General features: G+C 46.7%; 2 protein-coding genes across 3 annotated transcripts; one reads left to right on the top strand and one right to left on the bottom strand.

Annotated features, from left to right (window-relative positions):
* Nucleotides 1-1,321: 1,321 nt before the first annotated feature.
* Nucleotides 1,322-8,226, bottom strand: LOC107218512 (potassium voltage-gated channel protein Shaw-like). 2 transcript variants are annotated; one of them, XM_046729930.1, is made up of 7 exons: nucleotides 7,061-8,226; nucleotides 4,745-5,173; nucleotides 4,278-4,565; nucleotides 3,171-3,380; nucleotides 2,850-3,041; nucleotides 1,903-2,194; nucleotides 1,322-1,813 (listed from the first exon to the last, which is right to left on the bottom strand). In XM_046729930.1, exons 1-6 carry the CDS (start codon nucleotides 7,337-7,339, stop codon nucleotides 1,949-1,951), a joined length of 1,644 nt encoding a protein of 547 aa, XP_046585886.1. In that variant the 5' UTR covers nucleotides 7,340-8,226; the 3' UTR covers nucleotides 1,322-1,813; nucleotides 1,903-1,948. The 2 variants fall into 2 exon arrangements, with proteins under 2 accessions (XP_046585886.1, XP_015511897.1); XM_015656411.2 differs by having other exon boundaries at nucleotides 1,322-2,194.
* A 2,272-nt stretch (nucleotides 8,227-10,498) lies between these two features.
* Nucleotides 10,499-19,048, top strand: LOC107218502. The gene is made up of 10 exons (XM_046746673.1): nucleotides 10,499-11,021; nucleotides 12,847-13,265; nucleotides 14,919-15,229; nucleotides 15,444-15,850; nucleotides 15,927-16,262; nucleotides 16,326-16,485; nucleotides 17,011-17,368; nucleotides 17,450-17,828; nucleotides 18,166-18,378; nucleotides 18,479-19,048. The coding sequence occupies exons 1-10, from the start codon at nucleotides 10,797-10,799 to the stop codon at nucleotides 19,046-19,048; spliced, it is 3,378 nt and encodes a 1,125-aa protein (XP_046602629.1). The 5' UTR covers nucleotides 10,499-10,796.
* Nucleotides 19,049-20,337: the final 1,289 nt, after the last annotated feature.

Below are 20,337 nucleotides of genomic sequence, written 5' to 3' on the forward strand. Positions count from 1 at the left end.
AATACCCGAGGGTGAGGTGGCTCACGGTATCCTGGTGGGGACAGTTGCCTCGAGCAAATGTTCCGCCGGTCGATAGGACGCTTGCGCCCTTCGCACGCGAGGAAACTCTGCCTATATGCCGCAGCTTTTAACCGTCTATACCTATAACCATATACCGTAGACTAGCTGCTGCAACATAAAAGTGTCGGTATAGGCTGAGATCCCGCCCGTGAGCGGGCGCGGAGCACCGCACTGTAGATTATTGCCGAACCGAAATGTTATTCAAGCTCGATTTTATCATACTGATCCAGAACGTCAAGTTCGTTCCTCGAGACTTCGACTCCGAAATAGCTTGATCTTATTAACAATTATCGTCACTTTATTCCAGTACTTATATACCGGATGTACGCTGACTGAAATTATTATTATTATTGACTTTCCGACAATGTTATCGGCTTCCTTAAACGTGGTGGGTGTAATTACCGCTTTGCCGAGTGACACGGCCGCGCCAGAAGCGACAGAGCATTAATCAGTAATGAGGTCATTAATCACCCCCGCGCATAAGATGTTATTATTTACCGTCTGATTCTGGCACGGAGATAATATGCGCGCTCGGTGTACCTACCTGTGCGAGAGTGAAAAAGGCTCTGTTTAATAAACTACAATCTTCATTCAGGTGCAGTGACCTGGACAACCGGCTGCAAGCTACGTATTAAAAATTGATATACCTATAGGCGACACCGGTTTCCTCAGCACAGTTCGGTAAACACCATCAGGCAGGATTGCAACATTTTTCATTCAAGAGTTCGGCAGTGGAACAGAATTTGTTGTGCTTAATTAATATTTTGATAAAGGTGCATATGTACTCCGGAGTCGCATTTGCTTTTAGGACCGTACGTACTGCAGTCGAATTCCTTCGGTTTTTCGGTTTGTTTCTAGTCCAGTAAAATATTTCTTTTTCAATATTTCACGCTCGAAGTCTTTCGGAAAAGAATGCGATCTTACAGAGCGACGGAATTTTTTCCGAACAATAAAACACTACCATAATACATTAACTGAATTAGTTTTTCTGCAGGTTACGCAAAACATTGAACTTTATATTTCCCCCAAAACCCGTTCTGATTTTGGAATTTAAATTTTACGTAAGAACGGTACGTGGGACTACGCCAACAGTCAACTCGCTTCAAAGCGGATGTTTAACAAACGCTTTTGAAACCTAGTCGTTCGCGGTTCTAGAAACGAAGAGGAAGCATAACAAGAGGCGTAAATATAGAGCTACGGGGAATCGGGATAGTTATGTGTATAAGTTGAAATTGGTAGGCGAAACATGTATGCGATGGAAATTCGTCGTAATAATTACCTTTGGTAGCGAGTTTATGACTACACAGCAGCCAGAAGCGAAGGGAATCGAGTTACAGCCACATGATTGCGTATCAATTGATGAAACAGCCCATTTACGTGGCTTTCAGTCGCGACGTTTTCACCAGTCTCGATCGTCGGTGAAATGATACTGGCGGATTATACGCACGTGACCAGAGTTCTGACGTCTCTGCAGCTTTTACGTTCAATCCTGTGGCACCGAGTTGGTCCGCGATGTTTTTTTTACCATTCAAACTCTGGCACGGTAGTCAGGGAAGTTGAATTACATCAAGACATTCATTTATACATTAAACGATAACACGAACTGTTTGGGATTACTTGTCAATTTTTCATCACCATATATCCTTGACTTTCAAACCACGTGTGTTACTTCTCTGGGCTCTCATCTCTCCTGTTTATAGTACAAGGCATCCGTAACTTCAGGCATACATGTCTACTCATTCAATGAAAATAACTGAAAGAAAAACTAAACATTGATGAAAATTCATCTGAATCCTGAAACGCGAACGTCACGTTTCGCACAAGCAAATCTGTCTTACTAACATTTCTCTTGTGTGCTAATGAATCAAAATCGCCGTCATCTAGCTGGTTACAATGATAAAGTAGGGTCGCATGCATCCGAACGAATTGCGGATGAATGGGAGGCTGATTTTTGAGGTTCAATGTCAGATGTTTCTACGGTCTCTGCAGTCTTCCCCTTTTCTAGATTCAACTCTTCGGGTGAACAGTCCTTGGAATTGTTGTTCGTGATCTGGATCGCTGTGAATTCCTTCTGCTCAGATGGCATCGTCGTAGCTCTTGGCCGAATCTCTGCTAGATTCGCCAAAATCTGTGGCTGAAAATTCCAAAAGCACAACTGAATGATTTTCCATAATTTGATAATTACACGAAAAATAATTTATAATATTTCGCAATAGAATCTCTTGTAAAATTACGAAAGTCATTATTCGCACACGATCGAATGGAATAGCCATCGAAACTGTGTCGAGACGAGAGTGAACGAATCCTTCTAGAGGTTTCTATTATCCTCTTAGACTAACCCTCCGTCTGTTATCTCTTCATTGTGTGAGCACTAGAGTTCTAATCTTTTTCACATATGAAAAATTTATTGCGAAAATTCAGCGAGGGTCGCAAGATGTTAGAGGGTGTTCAAGGCAGCGGTAAGGGCAAATTAATGCGACGTTGTCGAGCGGCGCTGATCGCTATATAGTCGTCAACGTTTTATATAGCTTATTCCCTCGCCCCTTGTGCGTATTCGTCGTTAAACAATTTCATCGCTGTATGCGCAGTGACCCGTTTTATGACCGAGTCAATTTCACTCCAGGAGACGTCTGCTGCCGTTAATCGTACTTCCATCGTCGGTCATGTTGCGATCCACACTTATCGTAACGGCTACTACGTTGGCCGAGTAATTTTGACACCAATTTCAATCTTGCATCACGGCGACAGAGTAACGAGCTGATAAACCAATGTGTATAAAAACAATTTACCTGCAGTTGCAGGAAAGTATCGATCCCGATGGTGGCCGGTCGAGGCATTAGGGGAGCCGTGAACCTCGGCAATGTGTTCACGAAGTCTTGATTTTGAATGGTGGTATTTTGATGAGGCTTGTGATGTCTGTTTCTGCGCGGTGCTTCTGCTGGCAAAACTCTTCGTCTTTGCTTCGGTAATTTGCTGCGAGCCTAAGGAGGAAGCATGAGCATTTTCGGCATAAAAATAAAAGTAACTTTGAAACTGCACGCAATTTCAGACGAAACGATAGTTAGATATATCGTGATTATGGCATAGAGTGCAGTGCCATCGAAACTCACCTGCGTGTGGGAATAGAACATCGAGAAGTTGCTGACGATTACCGGTACTGGTAAAGCGATGGTTAATACTCCAGCCAGGGCGCAAAGAGCGCCGACAAATTTTCCAGGAAATGTTTTGGGCGCCATGTCGCCGTAACCAACCGTGGTCATCGTTACCAAAGCCCACCAGAGACCCTCGGGAATGCTTTCAAAGTTGTTTCCTGGATTATGCTGGAAAGTGAGGCACGAGAGTTCGACTTTGATCCGGGTGATACTCGGTAATTGATCGAGAAAGAGCTCATCTCGAAGTCAAGAGAAATGTTTGAATTTGGGTTCGATTCAGCCGCCAGGCGTTTTGGGAACCCAAACACAGTTGAGAGGTAACGCGCTGTCAGATTCAGAAAGCACAGAGTATCGCGTGCGTTCATTTCCAAATTTCGGAGGAATCGCAGAGATTTGTGACTTTCAGATTCAAGCACGAAGTGACGCAGTGCGGTGTTTACGGGCTGTTGAACACCGTTGTCGGAGACGCATGGCTTGGGGTACGCGGTGAAACGGTTCTCTATACTCGTAGGGGAGTCGCAACTTTCCGACTATTCAGGGCGTATCAACTCCACGAGTAAAACGTGCGGATCACACGCGGAATGTAGAGGTAGTTGAATGAAGAGAATAACGCGGTAGACTGGAAGTGGAAACTAGTACAAGTAGACTCCGAGGAATTACTCTCAGTTAAAGTAGAAGATACGCAGAGAAGTACGTGGCGAAAGAAAAGCTCCATTTCACGATAAAAGTTTCATGCGACAAACTCTGGTTGCAGGTTACGGAGCAGCTTAAAATTCGGGGATTTCTGCGAGCGTCGGTACGGAGTCTACAGTTTTTGGTAAACAAAGGAATTCCTCACATTTCGCGGCACTGAGAAAGTGCTTCGAGGTCAAGCTAAAAATGCGGTTGTTTATCTTGCGGAAATTTTTAAGAGCTTACAAATTTCGCGGATACATTCACTCATAAAGCTACATTATGTCCGGAAGAGTTATTCTTGTTCTATGTATTTGGTTCGACAACTATGTCGGAATTTTAGTTAGATCTTCTAAATTGATATTTCCTTGTCCTCAATTTGGTGATACGTACCTGAAATCGTTCGGCGTAGTAGACCAGGCTGGCAAACAGTACGATGCCTAGCAGCAGAAAAAAGACCAAGAGGACGAGTTCTCTGGCGGACGCCTTGAAGGTGTGAATCAGAATGCGAAGACCTGGGGAGTGCCGAGTGAGCTTGAACAGTCTAAGAACTCGTACGACTGAGAAGGCTTCCAAAAATTGAACTTGATCGATCATAAACTCCGTGTAGAAGCTCAGGGTTGCTGCGAGGTCGATAAGGTTCACCGGCGACATAGCAAACTGTTTCAAGCTTGGACTGACCTGAGAAATAAAGATAAGAATTAACGCCGCTTGTCCGCTGTGATTGTTCCAGTACGGACGAACGATCATGTGACATGATTTGAGAAAAGAGTGCGACTCTGATCTTCGATTAGTTTTCGTAAAATGACGCGGAAAAAGAAACATCTGGTCATTTGTAAGGAGATGGCGGTTATACGAACCAGACAACGAAGCACTAGCTCGACCGTGAACCAGCCGTTGCAGGCCAATTCCAGGTAGAAGAAAGCCCAATGGGGTTCTGTCGGGTCACGGTGGTTGTCGGTTCTTGTCGTGTCACGTGATACTCTCATGTTTTCGTGTGTTTTCAAGCAAAACGTGATGATGGAAAGGCAGATGAACAGAATCGACGCACAGGCGATCCCCTTGGCTAGCGGCGAGGAATAGGGCTCGTCGAAGATGGCCCAGATACGAGGACGGAGGCATTGCCACTTGGTTAGTCGCCCGGAGTAGTAAGCTTCCTCGTACCCGAAGAGGCGCGCTACTTCCTCTTCGCTTGGACGGTCCGTGTCGATGTCCAGCTTGTCCAGGATGGCCAGGGTCGCCTGCGTGTCTCTATGGATGCTGTATGTGCTCCAGCAGCACGGTTCTACCTGTGCGACGATCGGTATCGACCCAACAACACGAGATATTACTGTTCTATTAACTTGAACAAGGTGGAATTTGATTGTAAGTAAATCACGACTAGTGGTACAATGATACAACACTGTTTTTGGTGCTATGATAATTGTTGCACTATCATAATATTTATAGTAAAGAAACATACCATATGACTGGAAATGGTTACCCTTAACAACGCTAAATCAAGTAACCGTCCACTGATTGATAATTACGGATGCCAGCCCCTCGTTAGCTCAAAGGAGTAATCTTACAAGTACCGAAATATTATTAACTCGGTATTATTTCCGCATGAAGTAATTGGCGAAAATTACAGAGTATGGTCGAAAGATATTTGAGTCACAATTATCGACCACATATTGTGGTGTAACAGGAGACTTGAGATATAAGTGAACGCCATTATTTTAATGGATGGACAATTTACGGACGAGAAGAAAGAGAGTGGAATGAAAAGCCGGAAAGTCAATTACGTAAGCATTATGAACAAACGTACTAAGCAGACAATTGCGCGCATATTTTCAATATGAAGACACTGAATCGGCAGCTCTATAGCTAGGGTTATGGAAGTGGCTAGGGATTCCACTTGTTTTCATATTCAAGGCTATTATGATCGATCTATTTCTGGATTGACGAAGACCATTTCAAGACGATCCAAAGCTGCAGAACCTGCGGGGCCTATTCGCGGTTCGAATGACGTATGACGACGCGACAATGAGTAACGGGGTTTTTTTTTGGCGAACTGAAGTTCAGTCAGTTGTGGAAAAAGTAGCAGCAACTTTCCTTTTCCCGTTCGTACAGCCAAGGGTAAAGCAGTCGCGGGGTAATTTGCGTAACAAAACAGGATTCTACACGACTCGAGGAAAAGTTTCTACCAACCATCGCCATTACCTATTATGCAACTTTGATACTGGATTAAATAGTACTAGATCAGATTAAATGGGCTTACTCGTATTTGAGGATTACCTATATTTAACTCAGAACGAAAAGTTATCTGTATCCAGTTAAAGTGCCCCACTACTGCGAAGCGGACAGTTATATGCCAAGGCAACTGGTTTTGAAGGTTCTGCGTTTTGCGTGGCTGAGGTGAAAGATGAAGAGAAAAAGGCGCGGGCCGCGGTAGCATTAACGACTATTACACGATCGTTTAGCGCTTACGGGGCAAAACGGACATGAAACGAAGACCCGTCGAAGGTTGTTAAGCTGTTCACGCTGTTTGACATTAATCAGGCATCTCTCGCAGTCGCCAGCAGCCTCCAGCGTGCAAGTAATCAGAGACTGTGCCTGCACCCTGTGCAACATGCTCGCGGATGAGGTTGGATTCATGCAGTGGTTATATACTGCACCGGAATTTATGTCAGTTTAAAATACATCTGCGTCGATACAACAACTTTTTATGACGGCATTAAAAGCTGAACCAAGGTTTTTAATGATCCCCACGCTATTGTACGGCCAAAGTTAGCTAGCTTCAATGTAAATGTAAAACGAATGAAAAAAGAAGACAACGTTATAACAATATTTTGTACACCGTGTATATAGCTCGACGATCATCTTATTTCAATAATAAAAAACCTGCTTCTGTTCTTCGCACGCAATAGTGCGGTCGTTTTATTACACCCTGAATTTACACTATCGTGATATACAAAAAGTCACCGTAAACAAACGTTCGTTGCCTCGAGAATTAGACGAACAAAAATGTAACGCTACTATGCATTAACCGTAGATAACCCTGATCGTTTATTGGCGAATTCAATTTTCTTACTTCTCCATCATTTTCTCCGATTACTCGAATTAAAGTAGATCTGATAAACGTTGGAGGATTTAACGCTGCGTGGTATAAATTGAGCCGATTAACGAAGACGAACCTGGTTAGAGTCGAGGCCCCAGAATTCTAATTCCTCCTCGAAAAGGGGACCGCATACGTCGGTAGGATAGTGCAGCTTCCCTGTACGATAGTAGTTCAGGACCTGAGCAAAGACGCCTGGGTGTCGGTCGAAGAAGTATTCGTTGAGGATGGGGTCGTAGTTTGCCAGAGCTTCCGTTAGCCGCGACAGCCGGGTCGCCGGGATTTTCTTCAAGGTAGTTTTATAAGTTTCATGACGAATCCCTCCGACGTTGAGCACGACGCGATTCACCGCATCCATTGCGTCAAGTGTTTTCACCAAGCATTCAACGAACAGTCAACGTATTTAAAAAAATTGCTCACAATTCCGACACACCGATAAAACGCGGTGGCACATTTTTATTCGTTATGTTTTACGGTTGGTTAAAAAGTCTGTATTGCCCGGGACAATTTTTTTGTTTTACTTCGTAATTAGTTGACGGGTAGCGTTCATGTCCAGCTGACAATGTACGATTATATCTTGACCGTTGTAAAATCTCTGCAGACTTGTCGGATGGAAAATAATTTTCAAGTAAAAAGGGAATAATATTTAATAAATTTATTCCGTGTTGAACGAGTGAAGAAACGCGATCACGATTCTCGCCCAATACGATCCTATATGGTGATAATATATCAGCTTCGCGAATCCAGTAGAAATTTGAAGTAACTTTTTTTATTACTCTCGGGGGAAAGTTAGTCGCGATGGGTTGAAAGCATGAATAGGATTAGGTGTCGGCGTTTTTTTTTCTTCTCTTCTCTCTTCGTCTTCTACTTGAAGTTTCGCAAAACAAGAAGTCGGCTATAAAGTTACGCAATCTCTATGTATGTACAAAGTTCAGGTTCAAGTTTCCGTTCGAGTATTATTATATCTATGCTGCTAAAAGGGCACCTCTGAGGCAACGAATGATTATATCTTTGCTGCAGTGTAAGAAGCGGATATATCTATCGAACAAGCGGTGCTAGAAAATTGATTTAGATTTATCTCTATCCCTTCCCATTTTACTCCAATTCAACCGTAGTCGTCGGTGCTGCGAGCGACCCGTCAGCTCCGTTCTAAATCACCGCCGAGACACCGACTGTCAAAACCCGACTGAAGATCACTAAAGTGCGGTTATTTTACCGTCTTGCGAACGCATGCTGGATGGGCTGCGTTTGAAAACCGCACTAAACGGTGGCAGATCCGCAAGAGCGTCGATCCCCATCCTCCCCCGCCCCCGGCTTCGCCCTCGCCGCCTTTCAGTTCTATAAATTCGACCATGTTTATTTGGCCAGCTAAAGCAGATGGTGGGCATGCCACTGGTTTACGATTAATAAGTTTTTTCCTCCTCTTGCTCGGTCTGCGCATCTCTCGCTTTCTCGTTCGGCAAGTGTCCTTATCGCGTCTCTCGGCATTCCAATCGCGATATCTCTACGTCATCCCCGGAGCCGATTTCCCGTGTTTCCGGCCTAAGACGAGAATTCGCTAAACTTTCCACGGTGGAAATCAGGCGTGCAAATGTTGCTGCAGCGATTCAATCAAATCTGCACTCTATTTAACCCAAGGTGGAATAACGCCGTTATCACTTGACGAATTAGTGCTCGCGCTCCAGCAGCCGCTTGCCATTGCGCGAATCAATATTGCGAAATTTTCAACTTCTTCAGAGCTCATCACGCTCAGGCTTGCAGAGTTTTCTCAGGATCTCCGCATGTTATAATGCTGCGTGGGACGCGCACGTTCGTTGAAACAGTGCTGAACAAATATTTATAAAATGTACCTGAATTGAATAGATCTGACAACGTGGTTCGCCATCTGCAGAAACAATGGCACAGAATACTTGTTCGTCAACTCGAGGTGGGCGTTGGAGCTTCTACAGGGGTAGATAAACGTGTAAAGTTGACGAATGAATCCGGAGAATGGACGAAATGTTTCTCGCCTATGCGGAAGCCGTGCTCAGAATGTACCTACCTAGGTTGCAGAGTGACTTTAAAAGGGTTTCCCTATTCTGGGCGGTGGTTGTAGCACTTTTGGAATAGTCCGAAGACTTTTTTCCCAAGATAGAAAGATTTCCAATGCAAGAAACGTCCTGAAAGTAGGTCGGCTGTGGTTTTATAATTCACTATGCAGTAAAGCTTGAAAAAAAATTCGTTATACAATTTTTATAGATCCATTGGAATGGAAAATTTGGTACAGCAATAATATTTAGACGATAGGTCAACACTGGGCATATCGCATTTGTTAGATTCACTCGGGTAAACAATTTTAATACCGTTATAACTTTTTTTCTTTCCTCGAATTTCATCTTTCTTCCATTTGCCTCTTCTATTTATAAAGCCTCGTGGGCATACCGTGTCCTTTGCACGAGTCATCGCTCCGTTACGATTTCGAAGAAGCTAGAACTTACCTAGGACCGAAGGACGTCATTTGTGAAGGAAAATTTTACTCACAATCCTTCTAGGACGCGGGTGAGCCAACGAGTTTTTCTCTGTTTGTTTCTCTTCCTTACTTTTTTCGTGCTAACGAGAAGAAGTGTTGCGGGTGATTACAACTTGAACGGCACAGTTTCTCTGAACCATAAATTCCGCAAAAAAAAACCTGGTGTTTATTTTAAGTTTTGTAATAATAAATGCATTAACGATTCAAACGAAAATATTGGTATCAAAATTATGAACTGAATAACGATAAAGAGAACGGAGAATTAACAGCCTAGCCCTTAAAGTAAGGATATAAAACGCGTATAAAATTAAATTGGAATGAAGGGGCTATAATAGCAAATTTAGCAAATTTTATTTAAATTTATCTTATATCTATAAGAACGGTTTGAACGTAGTAAACGATTCCGATCGGTATGACATATGAATGGGTGCTAAAGTTTTGGTGAAAAAAAAAAAGAAAAGAAAAAACTGGTATGAATTTTTACAACAATTCACGTATAGATATAATTTGGAAACTTTATTGATTTTCATCGGAGAATATTAATAATGTACATGCCGGCGAAATGAGAAGGTCGGCTGCGGGGTGGATAGTCCGCAATCTCGTTGATCACTCGGTAAACACGAGAGAGGGCGGATAAATAACAATCTATAGGGGGAAAGGAGCGAGATTGGGAAATATTAGTGACGAGCAGGTACATGCGGCTGGTACATCGGGCCGCATTTATGGGAGATAAATAGCGATATCTGTTGGGTACGGGCGATTAGGCTGTATATCCATCCTTAGGTACCCACGCTCGGTGCGGGTAGAGCGGCGTACGTACCCTCTAATCCTCCCCGGTGTAAGAATCTACTTTGCCGGCGTCGTCGGAAGGGCCGTGAATCGGGCCGAGTTATCGGGAGCGGCGACGACGGCTGCAGGGAAGAGGGGTTTCCATGACGACGCCGTCGGCCGTCGGCCGTCGACACTGGACCAGAGACGCAAGCGCCGCGACGCGGCTCGACGGTGGCGCTTCGGAGTGCCTCCGGAGAGGCAGACACTGCGGTGAGGACGCCGCCCGTCGTGCCTCACCTCCTGGTGCAGTTGTCTCGCGTCGTGTCGCGTGCAGTCCGTCTCGTTGTCCCGGGAAAGGAGTGCAGCTCGCGAGTGCCGACGATGACGGGCATAGCACCGGGTTCGGACAGGTAGTGATCGCCTGTCGACGGACGGCCGTCGCGTCGAGCCGACGACGCGAGGATCCTCGAGCCATCGGCTTCACGTACACACACACTCGATCGATATCGCCCCACGGGCGAGGCAGCCACGCGGTATGTCGGGGACCCCGAGGCCTGGGCCCTTAGGGACGCGGGGTCACCCTGGGCCCGTCACGCGGCACCAGGAAATCGCCATGAACCCCCGCGCTCTCGCGGTTTCCGGCAACGCCACCGCCCTGCCGCCGCCGACGACGACGACCACGATGACGACGACGACGACGCTCCTGCCGCCGTCTTCCACTCTCCCGAGGCCGAGTCCCGCCGGCACCCTTCATCCCCAGGTCAGGCACACCGCCGCCCCCTCCGCCACCCCCTACTTTAATTACGGTCAATTACCCGAGGCGCTCCTCGACCCCGCAGATCCGTCTCTCTTTACGTCTCGCGCCTTTCCATCTCGGCGATTTGCCCACCAAAGTTTAAGGCCCCGTGTCCTCGCACCCTCTCAAAGAGTGGGCGAGAAAATATCTACCTACACGGGGCGAAAGGGGTGCAGCTTAATAAGACCCGACGCCTTAAGTTACTGCCTGGTTAATCTGACTCTGAGCACTTCGCACACGTACTAACTTTAATAATTAAATTCAAGATGTATGATGTAGCTGCTCTCCGATTTAATTATCGCGCGTCTGCGGGAGCTTGCGGTTCTTAGGAAAATTAATATCGTGTATTTCTTTTTCTTTGTTTTTTCACCACAAAATTAAATGCACCGGGTATACGCAGATATATACTTATTTCACGAAAACCACGATTTACTTGACGTACCTCGAATAACAAAGCCCACGGGCGCTTTTGTCTCTGGATTCAGCCATTTACCTGCAACTCAGCTTCTGATCTCCGTCTATCATGCGGTTGACAGAATCGCCGCGGGCATTCACTGATTACTTTAATCCGCAGACGCGGCGTGCATGTCCGATACCTACCGCGCCATTCACCCTAGAGGTTTAATGCCTTTACGTGAGATCGCTGCATCACCGCTCTGCAATGGGTATTATGCGCAAGTTTCAAACCGATTATACGCCGGCCCGTGGAGTCTATGTGCCTGCAGGCTTCTTTAATTACCATATGTTCAAATACAATCACCCCTTGAATGCAGAGGAGCGCGATATGCGTGACAATAGAACCAATGTAGCTTCGATTAATAGAACTCTCGCCAATTATTACCCGTGGTTCACATTTGTCCTCTTAAATAGCTTCAGCTTCAATTTGCAGATAGATAAGCGCGTCGTAATGGGAAATAATTGACATCAATTTCTTCTAGTCAAACGGAGTTAACTACTTACTTAATACCACGGTAGTTGAAAAAATTTCAGCAACATTGTCAAGGAAAACCATTTGGCCACATTATTTCTTTGAAGCTTTACATTCGTCTCCGATCTATTATTTTTTTCTCCACTTTCGCTGAAGGAATTTGTGTATTTTTTCAATGGTGAATTTTGTCAAGGATCGGACGGGTAACTAAGGGCGACTTTCACGAGATCCAATTCTGTTTTGAAATCGAAGCTCTTGGAAATCTGATACAAATATTCTCCGATAACACTATCGAATCATTTACAGGAAGACCAAATTTACCCACGCACAGTGAAATACCATGAATTTCTTATTTCTTTTTGGTAAATATGGTAAATCTTTTCTATAAAGAATGTTAATTCTAATATAATATTGCACTGTGGGCTAATCAGTACGTTATTTGGAAATGCTTTCAATTTGCGGTGTAATTCGTCGACTCAAAGAAAGTACGAAGGGTTGGAAAGAGGAAAATCTTACTTGGGGTGAGACGAACGACAGATTAGGATTGAGAGACTGCGAGAAAAACTATGCTGACTATTCACGCAACATATTTCATTCAGTACCCCTTGACACCACAGCTTTTATCTCAGCTGCCTGAAATCATAAAAACCAAGGTTCGGAGATCTGCCTTATCCTCGATTAGGCTTTAAACGACCAGCAAGCCGGCGCAATAAGACGGCGTCGTTAAAAGATTAATTTCAGCCAAACAAGTCGTTTGCGAGAATAGTCAAGACACTTGCCTCGTAAATGTAACATCCACCCTCCCCGTCAACAAATGAATGAAGAAAAATAGTAATTTGAATCGCGACGGTGGGCCTGTAGGTGGACGTCTCGACGCAGGCCGACCTCCACGGCGTCGGAGGGCTGCACGGGGATTGGGGAGAGCGTCGGGCGACGCCGCTTTATTCACGTGAGGACATCAAGGAGCAGTACTGCATAACGAATCGGCAGTTGGACGCCGTCGAGAGGTCCGGGGGCGGGATATTCGGGTGCCTCTCTTCGCGGGGCCCGTCGCCTTGCGCCTCGGCGAGGACGTCCCTTCTATCGGCTTGCGTCCGGGGGGCTCCGAGCGAGGAGAACCTCTTCGACGCGCCGTACCCGAGGACGTTTTACCATCAGCCCCATCCGGGGCAGGCGAGGGGCCAGCAGGGCAGGTACGATACGGACGAGGAGGACTACCCGGACAATTCCTACTTCCGCCGACGACCGACTTCCTTTTGCACGACTCCTGACCCTAAAAGGTAAGCGACGAAGCGTTTCCCGAGGAGTTTAAACCTCCCTTAGCGTCGTCACGCTGTGGCAGGCCTCCGGTGTCCCATGGTTAAAACGAGGTGTTGCAACGACTCCCGACGCCCTCGCGAAATACGGTCGTTTAGGAGGCCCCTGCGCAAGAGTTAACGTTCGTTGAGTCGCTACCAAATGGCGACTGAAACGGTCATTATACTCTGCGGACTCGACGCGTCTCGATTTCGTAAACAACCCGCATTTTCCCGAGAGTCCCCTTTCTATTCATCGATCGAAAAATTGTTTCCAACTACGGAGACGCGACGCTTGCTAACCGGACGAATTTATCATTCCTGATGGCATGCGGCTACGCTCTCCCTCAATGGAATGCTCCAGTTTTTGCTGAAAATTATTTCTCAATTCGGCGGACACTGCAGCCACTCATAGCACATTTGCATGAACCTCACGCCGCGCTGTGAACGGGCAATAAATCATAGCCAGTATCGTACCTACAGATCATTCAGACTGCAACAGCAGCGCAGCTCAAAAAGCACCGCCGTGTATCGGCAGAGTGGGTACAGCCTGCAATTACAGCGAAAGTTGGCACTCACTCAACGTTCGTATTTATGCCCAGATTCTCGCAGCCGCAATAAATTTATCGAGTGCTCTGCATTTTCACCCTGCATCCCTTTAACGCCAGTTTTATACACCAACTTGTAGCTCTATTTGGCAACTCGAACGTAAATCGCTGGCTGTCGCGCATGCCGATCACATCCCTGCCCAGTGTTCGTTTCTAATTTGTCTTACAATGAATGGCGGTAAAGGTCCACGGTTGACCTTGATATGAAATTTCGTCCAAAGTGAGGCCTCGATATCTTTGCGTCTTGGTGTGAGATCGAGGTCATGTAGCGGTTTCGGAAACGGACCTCATCGCGAGTTTGGCCGTGATGCTAGAGAAGAGAATGTCCCGGTTATAACGCGGTCTCGCCGAATCACATTCGTATGCAGGTTTATACCCACGCTCGATTCTTTACACACGAGCAGGCGCCACGTCGATGTGTATTATAGGCAGCATTAGCATCTGTGGGATTGAAGAGCCGCTTCTGTTGGGTATGTGCTTTGGAATCAAGCAAAGATGTTTACTTCCACGGAGCTTTTATTCCCTGAGTCTAAAGAGGAATTGGGTAAAAGCTGAGTGAGGTTGCTGGGTATTTTCTCGGCAAGCAACGTACGCGGGTTAACCGTATACCTAAGCTACGTCTACTCTTAACTAGAATTTAACGCTAGCACCAACCACGTCCCAGTGCTCCCTTAGCTTCCAATAAACTTAACCAAGACTTATTGCTCCGAGTGATTGGAGTATCGGATGAGGGCGAAGCGTCGGGAGGTCAGGACGGGTCGTAACTCCATCTCTACATCCGAAAGATGCTGTAATGCCACACTGGGAAGGCTGAGCTACACCACGAAGGGTGAAGCTACCTGTTGGACGCGTGTGCTCACAATTAGTTTTAATTATTAATTACGCGAGTCGAGAGTCCTGCACTTCCCGCGGTGTCCGCGAGTCGTGCCCTACATACCGATGTCGCGGGTCAAGTGACCGGGGACTAATTTTAAGAAGGTCCATGTATCGGATCGGATCCATGGGGATGAATTGCGATCAATTATTGAAGGTACACGTGGGTACCCGAGGACGAGGAGTCGACGCGACTGGAGGGTCCTCGACCCGTCTTACCGCCCACTCTTACCGCGCCAACTTCGATCAACCCTCGCCCCGCACCCCAGCAGCCACCACGACCGAAGCACGTCAGCTTCGCGAGGTCCCATACTCTGACGTCTTTCGAGGTACCACGATCCAGAAGCCCCCCGAGGTCTCACGAACGTCTCATTGACTCTCAGCCGACTATGCAAGGATCCCTTTCCGCCGTGCTACCCTTGACGCACACCTACGCTAACTCTGGAGACCCTCGTGTTCTGGTACTCGGTAAGTCAAGGACCAATGGCTTTGGTTGGTAGTTCGATAAAAGCGGAACAAGAAACAGTACAAAAAAAAAGTGGCACAATTTCATCGTTTTTTTGCCTGTTCTTTCACGAACCGCGTAAGAAGTCACTTTTTTTGCGACTCTGCATTGTTTGGTGGGCGTTAGTGTTGCTCGGGGGGTGATCTTAATCTAACCGTTTTTGTTGCCCCTTGAAAGAAAAACCACCGAAACGTGGAGTAATGAAGACTCAGGCCACACAGACTGAAGTTCCTCAAAGTCTACGAGGGCGAGTGGCTCCCATAACACTTAGCCCAAGGACGATTCATCGGGTGAAGATGGTCTCTCAGGGTGCTCAGACGAACGGAATTCTGAATGGACGTAAACTGACAAAGAGCTACTCGGAGGCCGGTCAGTTAGGAACGCCCTTGGGAGCAACTTCACCCGGCGGTACTCCCATCAATGGCAACACAGATGTCGAGCATGAACCTCTCCAAAGGACGCAGTCGGAGGAACCTCCGAGGTCACCGTTTTTGGTCAACACTCCACCGACTTCTCTGACGCCGATCCCTCGCCCCTTGACAGACGACCGGGTGAACGGAGAATCGGACAACGCGATGGAACAGGTGAGGAACCGAATGATAGTTTTCATTTTGACCCACCAACCCTAAGACTAAACATCTTCCGATTTCTGGACTTTAGGCTGATCAGAGACTCGTTGACTCCGACAACGAGGAAATTTTGATCGACTTTAAACCGGCCCCGATTTCCCCTCGCACCCGGAGCAGCCTCAGTCAAACGCCGCGGCCATGCAGGAGGATAGTGCCGCTGCAAAAGACCCTTTCCGACGGTGAGATCCAGGTTGAACGGCGAGAGCTGATAGGGGAGACGAGCGAGCCAAGCTACCCCCACACGTGTAGAAGAAATCATCACGATCCTTGGAGCAAGTCAACTCGAACTCCCATCCTGTTTTCATCAACCCCCGACGACCTTGCACTTTTGAGGGCTACACCACCTGGAGAAGAAAATCACGATGAGGTACTTGTGTTGCTCAGAAAGTCGGCGAAGCGTTGCGCAGTGTGTTAAACGCTTTTGTTTCAGGAATTTCACGAGAATTTAATCAAACGAGGGCTCTTCCGAAAGAGGAGCGTGTCTCTTGAGGATGGAGTTCAAAATCTAGGTACAGGGCCAACGGTCACGGGTGAGCCCATACTACCCAGATCACTTCCCACTTCACCTACGACACCCACTTTGGTATCAGGTCTGTAAATATACTTGCGTTTTCATACTTTGAAAATCCGACTGTGATTAGACGCAGCTTGTCTTTGAGGACAGGCCAGACTTGGGGGACACGGTGATGTCTCCATATTATATAAGCTTCTTAGGTGGAGCAATAAGCGCTCCAGCCAGGCTTTAATATCCGAGAAAATTTATTATTAGACTAATTGTAAATAAACTCCGCTCCTCTCCCCGTGCATGATGATGAATAGCATTTCAAGCACAGCTGGAGATTAATGTCAGGTCGTAAATAAACTTGATGCCGAGTCATCTTCGATCTGGGTCCAAACAAATCATAATTTTTGTATTACTCTCAAAATACGCGTTTCTATGGTTGCGAAATAAACCAACTGATCGGATTGCTTTTTGCACATTCTAAACACCGTAACTGACAGTTTTTGAGTCGTTGTTCGGGTCCAATTTGCTTCGGTATACTCCATCAACGCCCAGAAATTTCTGTGCAATCATCCGAGTAATCAACTGTAACTGCTTTATCGCAATATTTCAGGACCTCAGAGGGCGGTGCAAAGTCCCGGTAGCGTGTCATCGAACCGACACCTCCTTCATGCGAAACTACCAGTCGGCGTAATGGGTTCGCCATTTGCGTCGAGTGACTCTTTGGCGAACGATGTAACCAGAGACCACAGTGACGGTATATGGAACGAATCTCAGGCTACAGTGTTGCAGGCTGACTCATTGGCCCTTCTTACGCCTTCCTCCAGAAGAAGACACCTTTTGATCCTCCAACACCAACAACGATCTTCCATGGACACCGAGGCGCTGGACGCCGAAGATGAAATGGAAGTGGGCCCACCAAGTCCCAGGATTCGTTTAGAACCAGCCACCCCAGTTAGCCCCGTCCCAAGGTGTGTGACATCAGCCTGCAATGCAACAAGATGTAAGAGCCAAAGGGTGACGAGACTTACGAGGTTATTTTTGTTCGTTAGCATCGATAATTTCCCGTCGTCCACACGGAACGGCAGACCACGAAGCGGTCTTCGAAGACGAAGTCCGATACCACCACCCTTGTCTCAACCGCAGTCCCAGTCATCCAGTGAATTCGGACTGAGTCTGGTCAGGACGGACTCGGGTCGAACGAATACAGACGTCTCGGAGACGTCAACGACTGAAGATTATGTGACGGCAAACACTTCTACGGGGACAGGTACGACGACGGGAAACTCTGGGACCACAAGTTCCCGGTCTCGACACCCTCAGCTTCACTCCGGTGCGGCACCGTCAGCACCAGCCTCAGCTACGGCCACTGCGGCCGATGGGAGTTCCTTCGAGAGCGCTAGTTCCATTTACAGTCTAGCGCGAAGTGAGGTAAGAGAAACCCTGATAAGCTATTCGATCAGGTGTCGGCGTGGTTCGATCGGGCGGGCCCTCTACTTTTATGGACATTTTATAGGAGTTTCTATTCCGGGTGTATAGGAGATAGCGAAGGGGCAAGATACTTCGCTCGTAAAGTCTTGAATCTTATTTACGAACACAGAAGGCGGGCTCTTCATCAATACTTTGTCTCGATCCTAAACTTTTTTCCAATAAAATTCTCACCCTCCGCTTTCCGCGAGCGTGCTAAAAATATACAAAACTTTTTTTCGCTTCGATAAGCTTTCTCCGATAAAAGTATATCGGGTGAGAATCATTATATCTGTTTCAGGCCGTCGTCGAAGAGCCTTGCAGTCCACCGGCTATCATCGAAGAATCCGAAGCTTCTCCCGGAATCGAACCGCCCCCATCTCCGGCTAGATCGACGTCGAGCAGTAGCTCCGGTAGCTACGATCTCGAGGACGCGATGCCGGAACCTCTTCAAGATTCTTACCCAACTGCACCTCTCAGTGGTGCTGCCTCTGAAACTGAACCAGACCACGATGTAAGAGAAGCACTACGTGATGATCGAAAATCACTTTTTCTGACTTTTTTATAGTCGTCACACCTAGCCAACTTTTTTCACGATGGTTTTATCTGTACAGGAAGAGCACCGATCCAGTTCTGGCGGTTACGCAGAGTCACCACCAGATAATCACCTGTGGTCGGAAGAGGAGAGACGTAGACGCCGAAAAACGTTCACCTTGGACTTTCAGCCAGGCACTGAGGTGGAAAATGGACGCGTCGACGGATATTTGGAGAATCGGGACGTGAGTCCGACTCCAAGTCACAGGCACAGACTGAGAGGCAAACCGCTGAACACGCGAAGTCCTCATCGGAACAATAAGAGGAGGGATTCGGCTCAGCAGCAGCAGATCATCAGAAGCCCACAGAAAGACGACTGGCGAGAACCACTCGAAGACGGAACCCACGTCCCTACGTCGGATGATTCGAGCTGTAGCCATCGTCACCACCTTCATCATCATCATCACCATCATCATAGGGAAAGTATCGAAGGAGGAAGACACAGGAGAATGCGGGAGAGTCCGAGAAGAAAAACGGGAGGCTATATTTCGTCGCGACGAAAGAGCAACGAGGTAAATCATTTTCACGAGAACACTCACCTTCATGCAATTGATTTTCAATTTCAATTCAGGACAAAAACGCCGCGTTGACAGGAAGTCTTCCCAGAAGAAGATCCAGGCCCGTGGAGGAGATTTGTTCGAGCCGACTGAGTCCTGGTGGACACTATCAACGAAGTCCTGGGCACAACGGACACGCGACGATAATCGTGAAGTCGCCGAGTCCAGAAGCGCGACTAAAGGCACTGTCAGCCGAGTCCCTGAGGTCAGTTAGTCCCGGAAGTGACAGCGTCTTTTACAGCGAAGGTGCGGACCACTCGTCCTGTGTTACTGCTAGTTTAGAACCTCTGGACGCACCGCATTGTCACCATTGTGGTCGTGAGGTAATTCTGCAAAAATTAAATATCGCCACGTAGGTATTGCGTATCCCTATAAAAACTATCTCGGCTTAGCGTGAACTTTTGTGGTCTGCGATTCTCTTGAGCTGAATATTCGAAATAAATAAACTTTTAACGGAGACATACATAGCAGAGCAAGTTATACGTCGACAGCTCCATTATCGACTTCCGGCTTTTCGCGCCAGATGAAAGCTTCTTCATCTCTGTATACACGAACTAGCTTTTATATTCCCCGTATCGTCTTTCGTTACGTATACTTCGTGTTTTTGTATGTGTACGCCTACAGTGATCACTAGTATATGGGGATATGAGAACACTATAAGAGCAGCGCGTGCAAAAGCGGCGGAAGAAGCGAATTACATTTGAAAGCATGGCTAGAACGGAGAAAAGCTGCGAATAAAGGAGTACTTTTTTCAAGAGTATGTATTTACCTCGTATCTCATTCCGACTGTGCGGGGCAAAAGCATATGCAGAGTAGTATAACACAGCGACAATTAGAATAATAAACTGAAAGCGCCAATTAGTCGGCCCGAGTCGGCAGAGGTTGTGCTGTATAGAGTTTTAATAAAAAGGTATACCACTAGCTATTGCATTATTCAAAGAAACGTACAGAGGAGTTTCGGGAAAAGTAGCCGGTCTCCGTATCCGAGGTATTAGCTCTCTTGCAGGATTCACAGGTTAATTTATTCGGTCTGTGGTTTTACCATGCCGAGAAATAATTTATCGAACGCCGTTTCCAAGTGTAAGGAAGAAACCGTATACAGCTGTATATTTAATGCACTACTGCGTCTGGGATTTGGAGATTTGGTGAAGAGATACGTGAGAAAATTATTAGGGCTCGAATACACGATACGGGATTTGGTTCTGTCCAATTCGCCACCCGAATTTATTCTTTAGAACCATTTTTATTCCTCGTTTAAGGTCCAGGAGGAAATCGTCCAACCGCCAGCCGGGTTTGCCGATTCCCCCGAGGGCCACAAAGCG

The sequence above is a fragment of the Neodiprion lecontei genome, chromosome 1 (genome assembly GCF_021901455.1).
Source record: "Neodiprion lecontei isolate iyNeoLeco1 chromosome 1, iyNeoLeco1.1, whole genome shotgun sequence".
Classification (NCBI taxonomy): domain Eukaryota; kingdom Metazoa; phylum Arthropoda; class Insecta; order Hymenoptera; family Diprionidae; genus Neodiprion; species Neodiprion lecontei.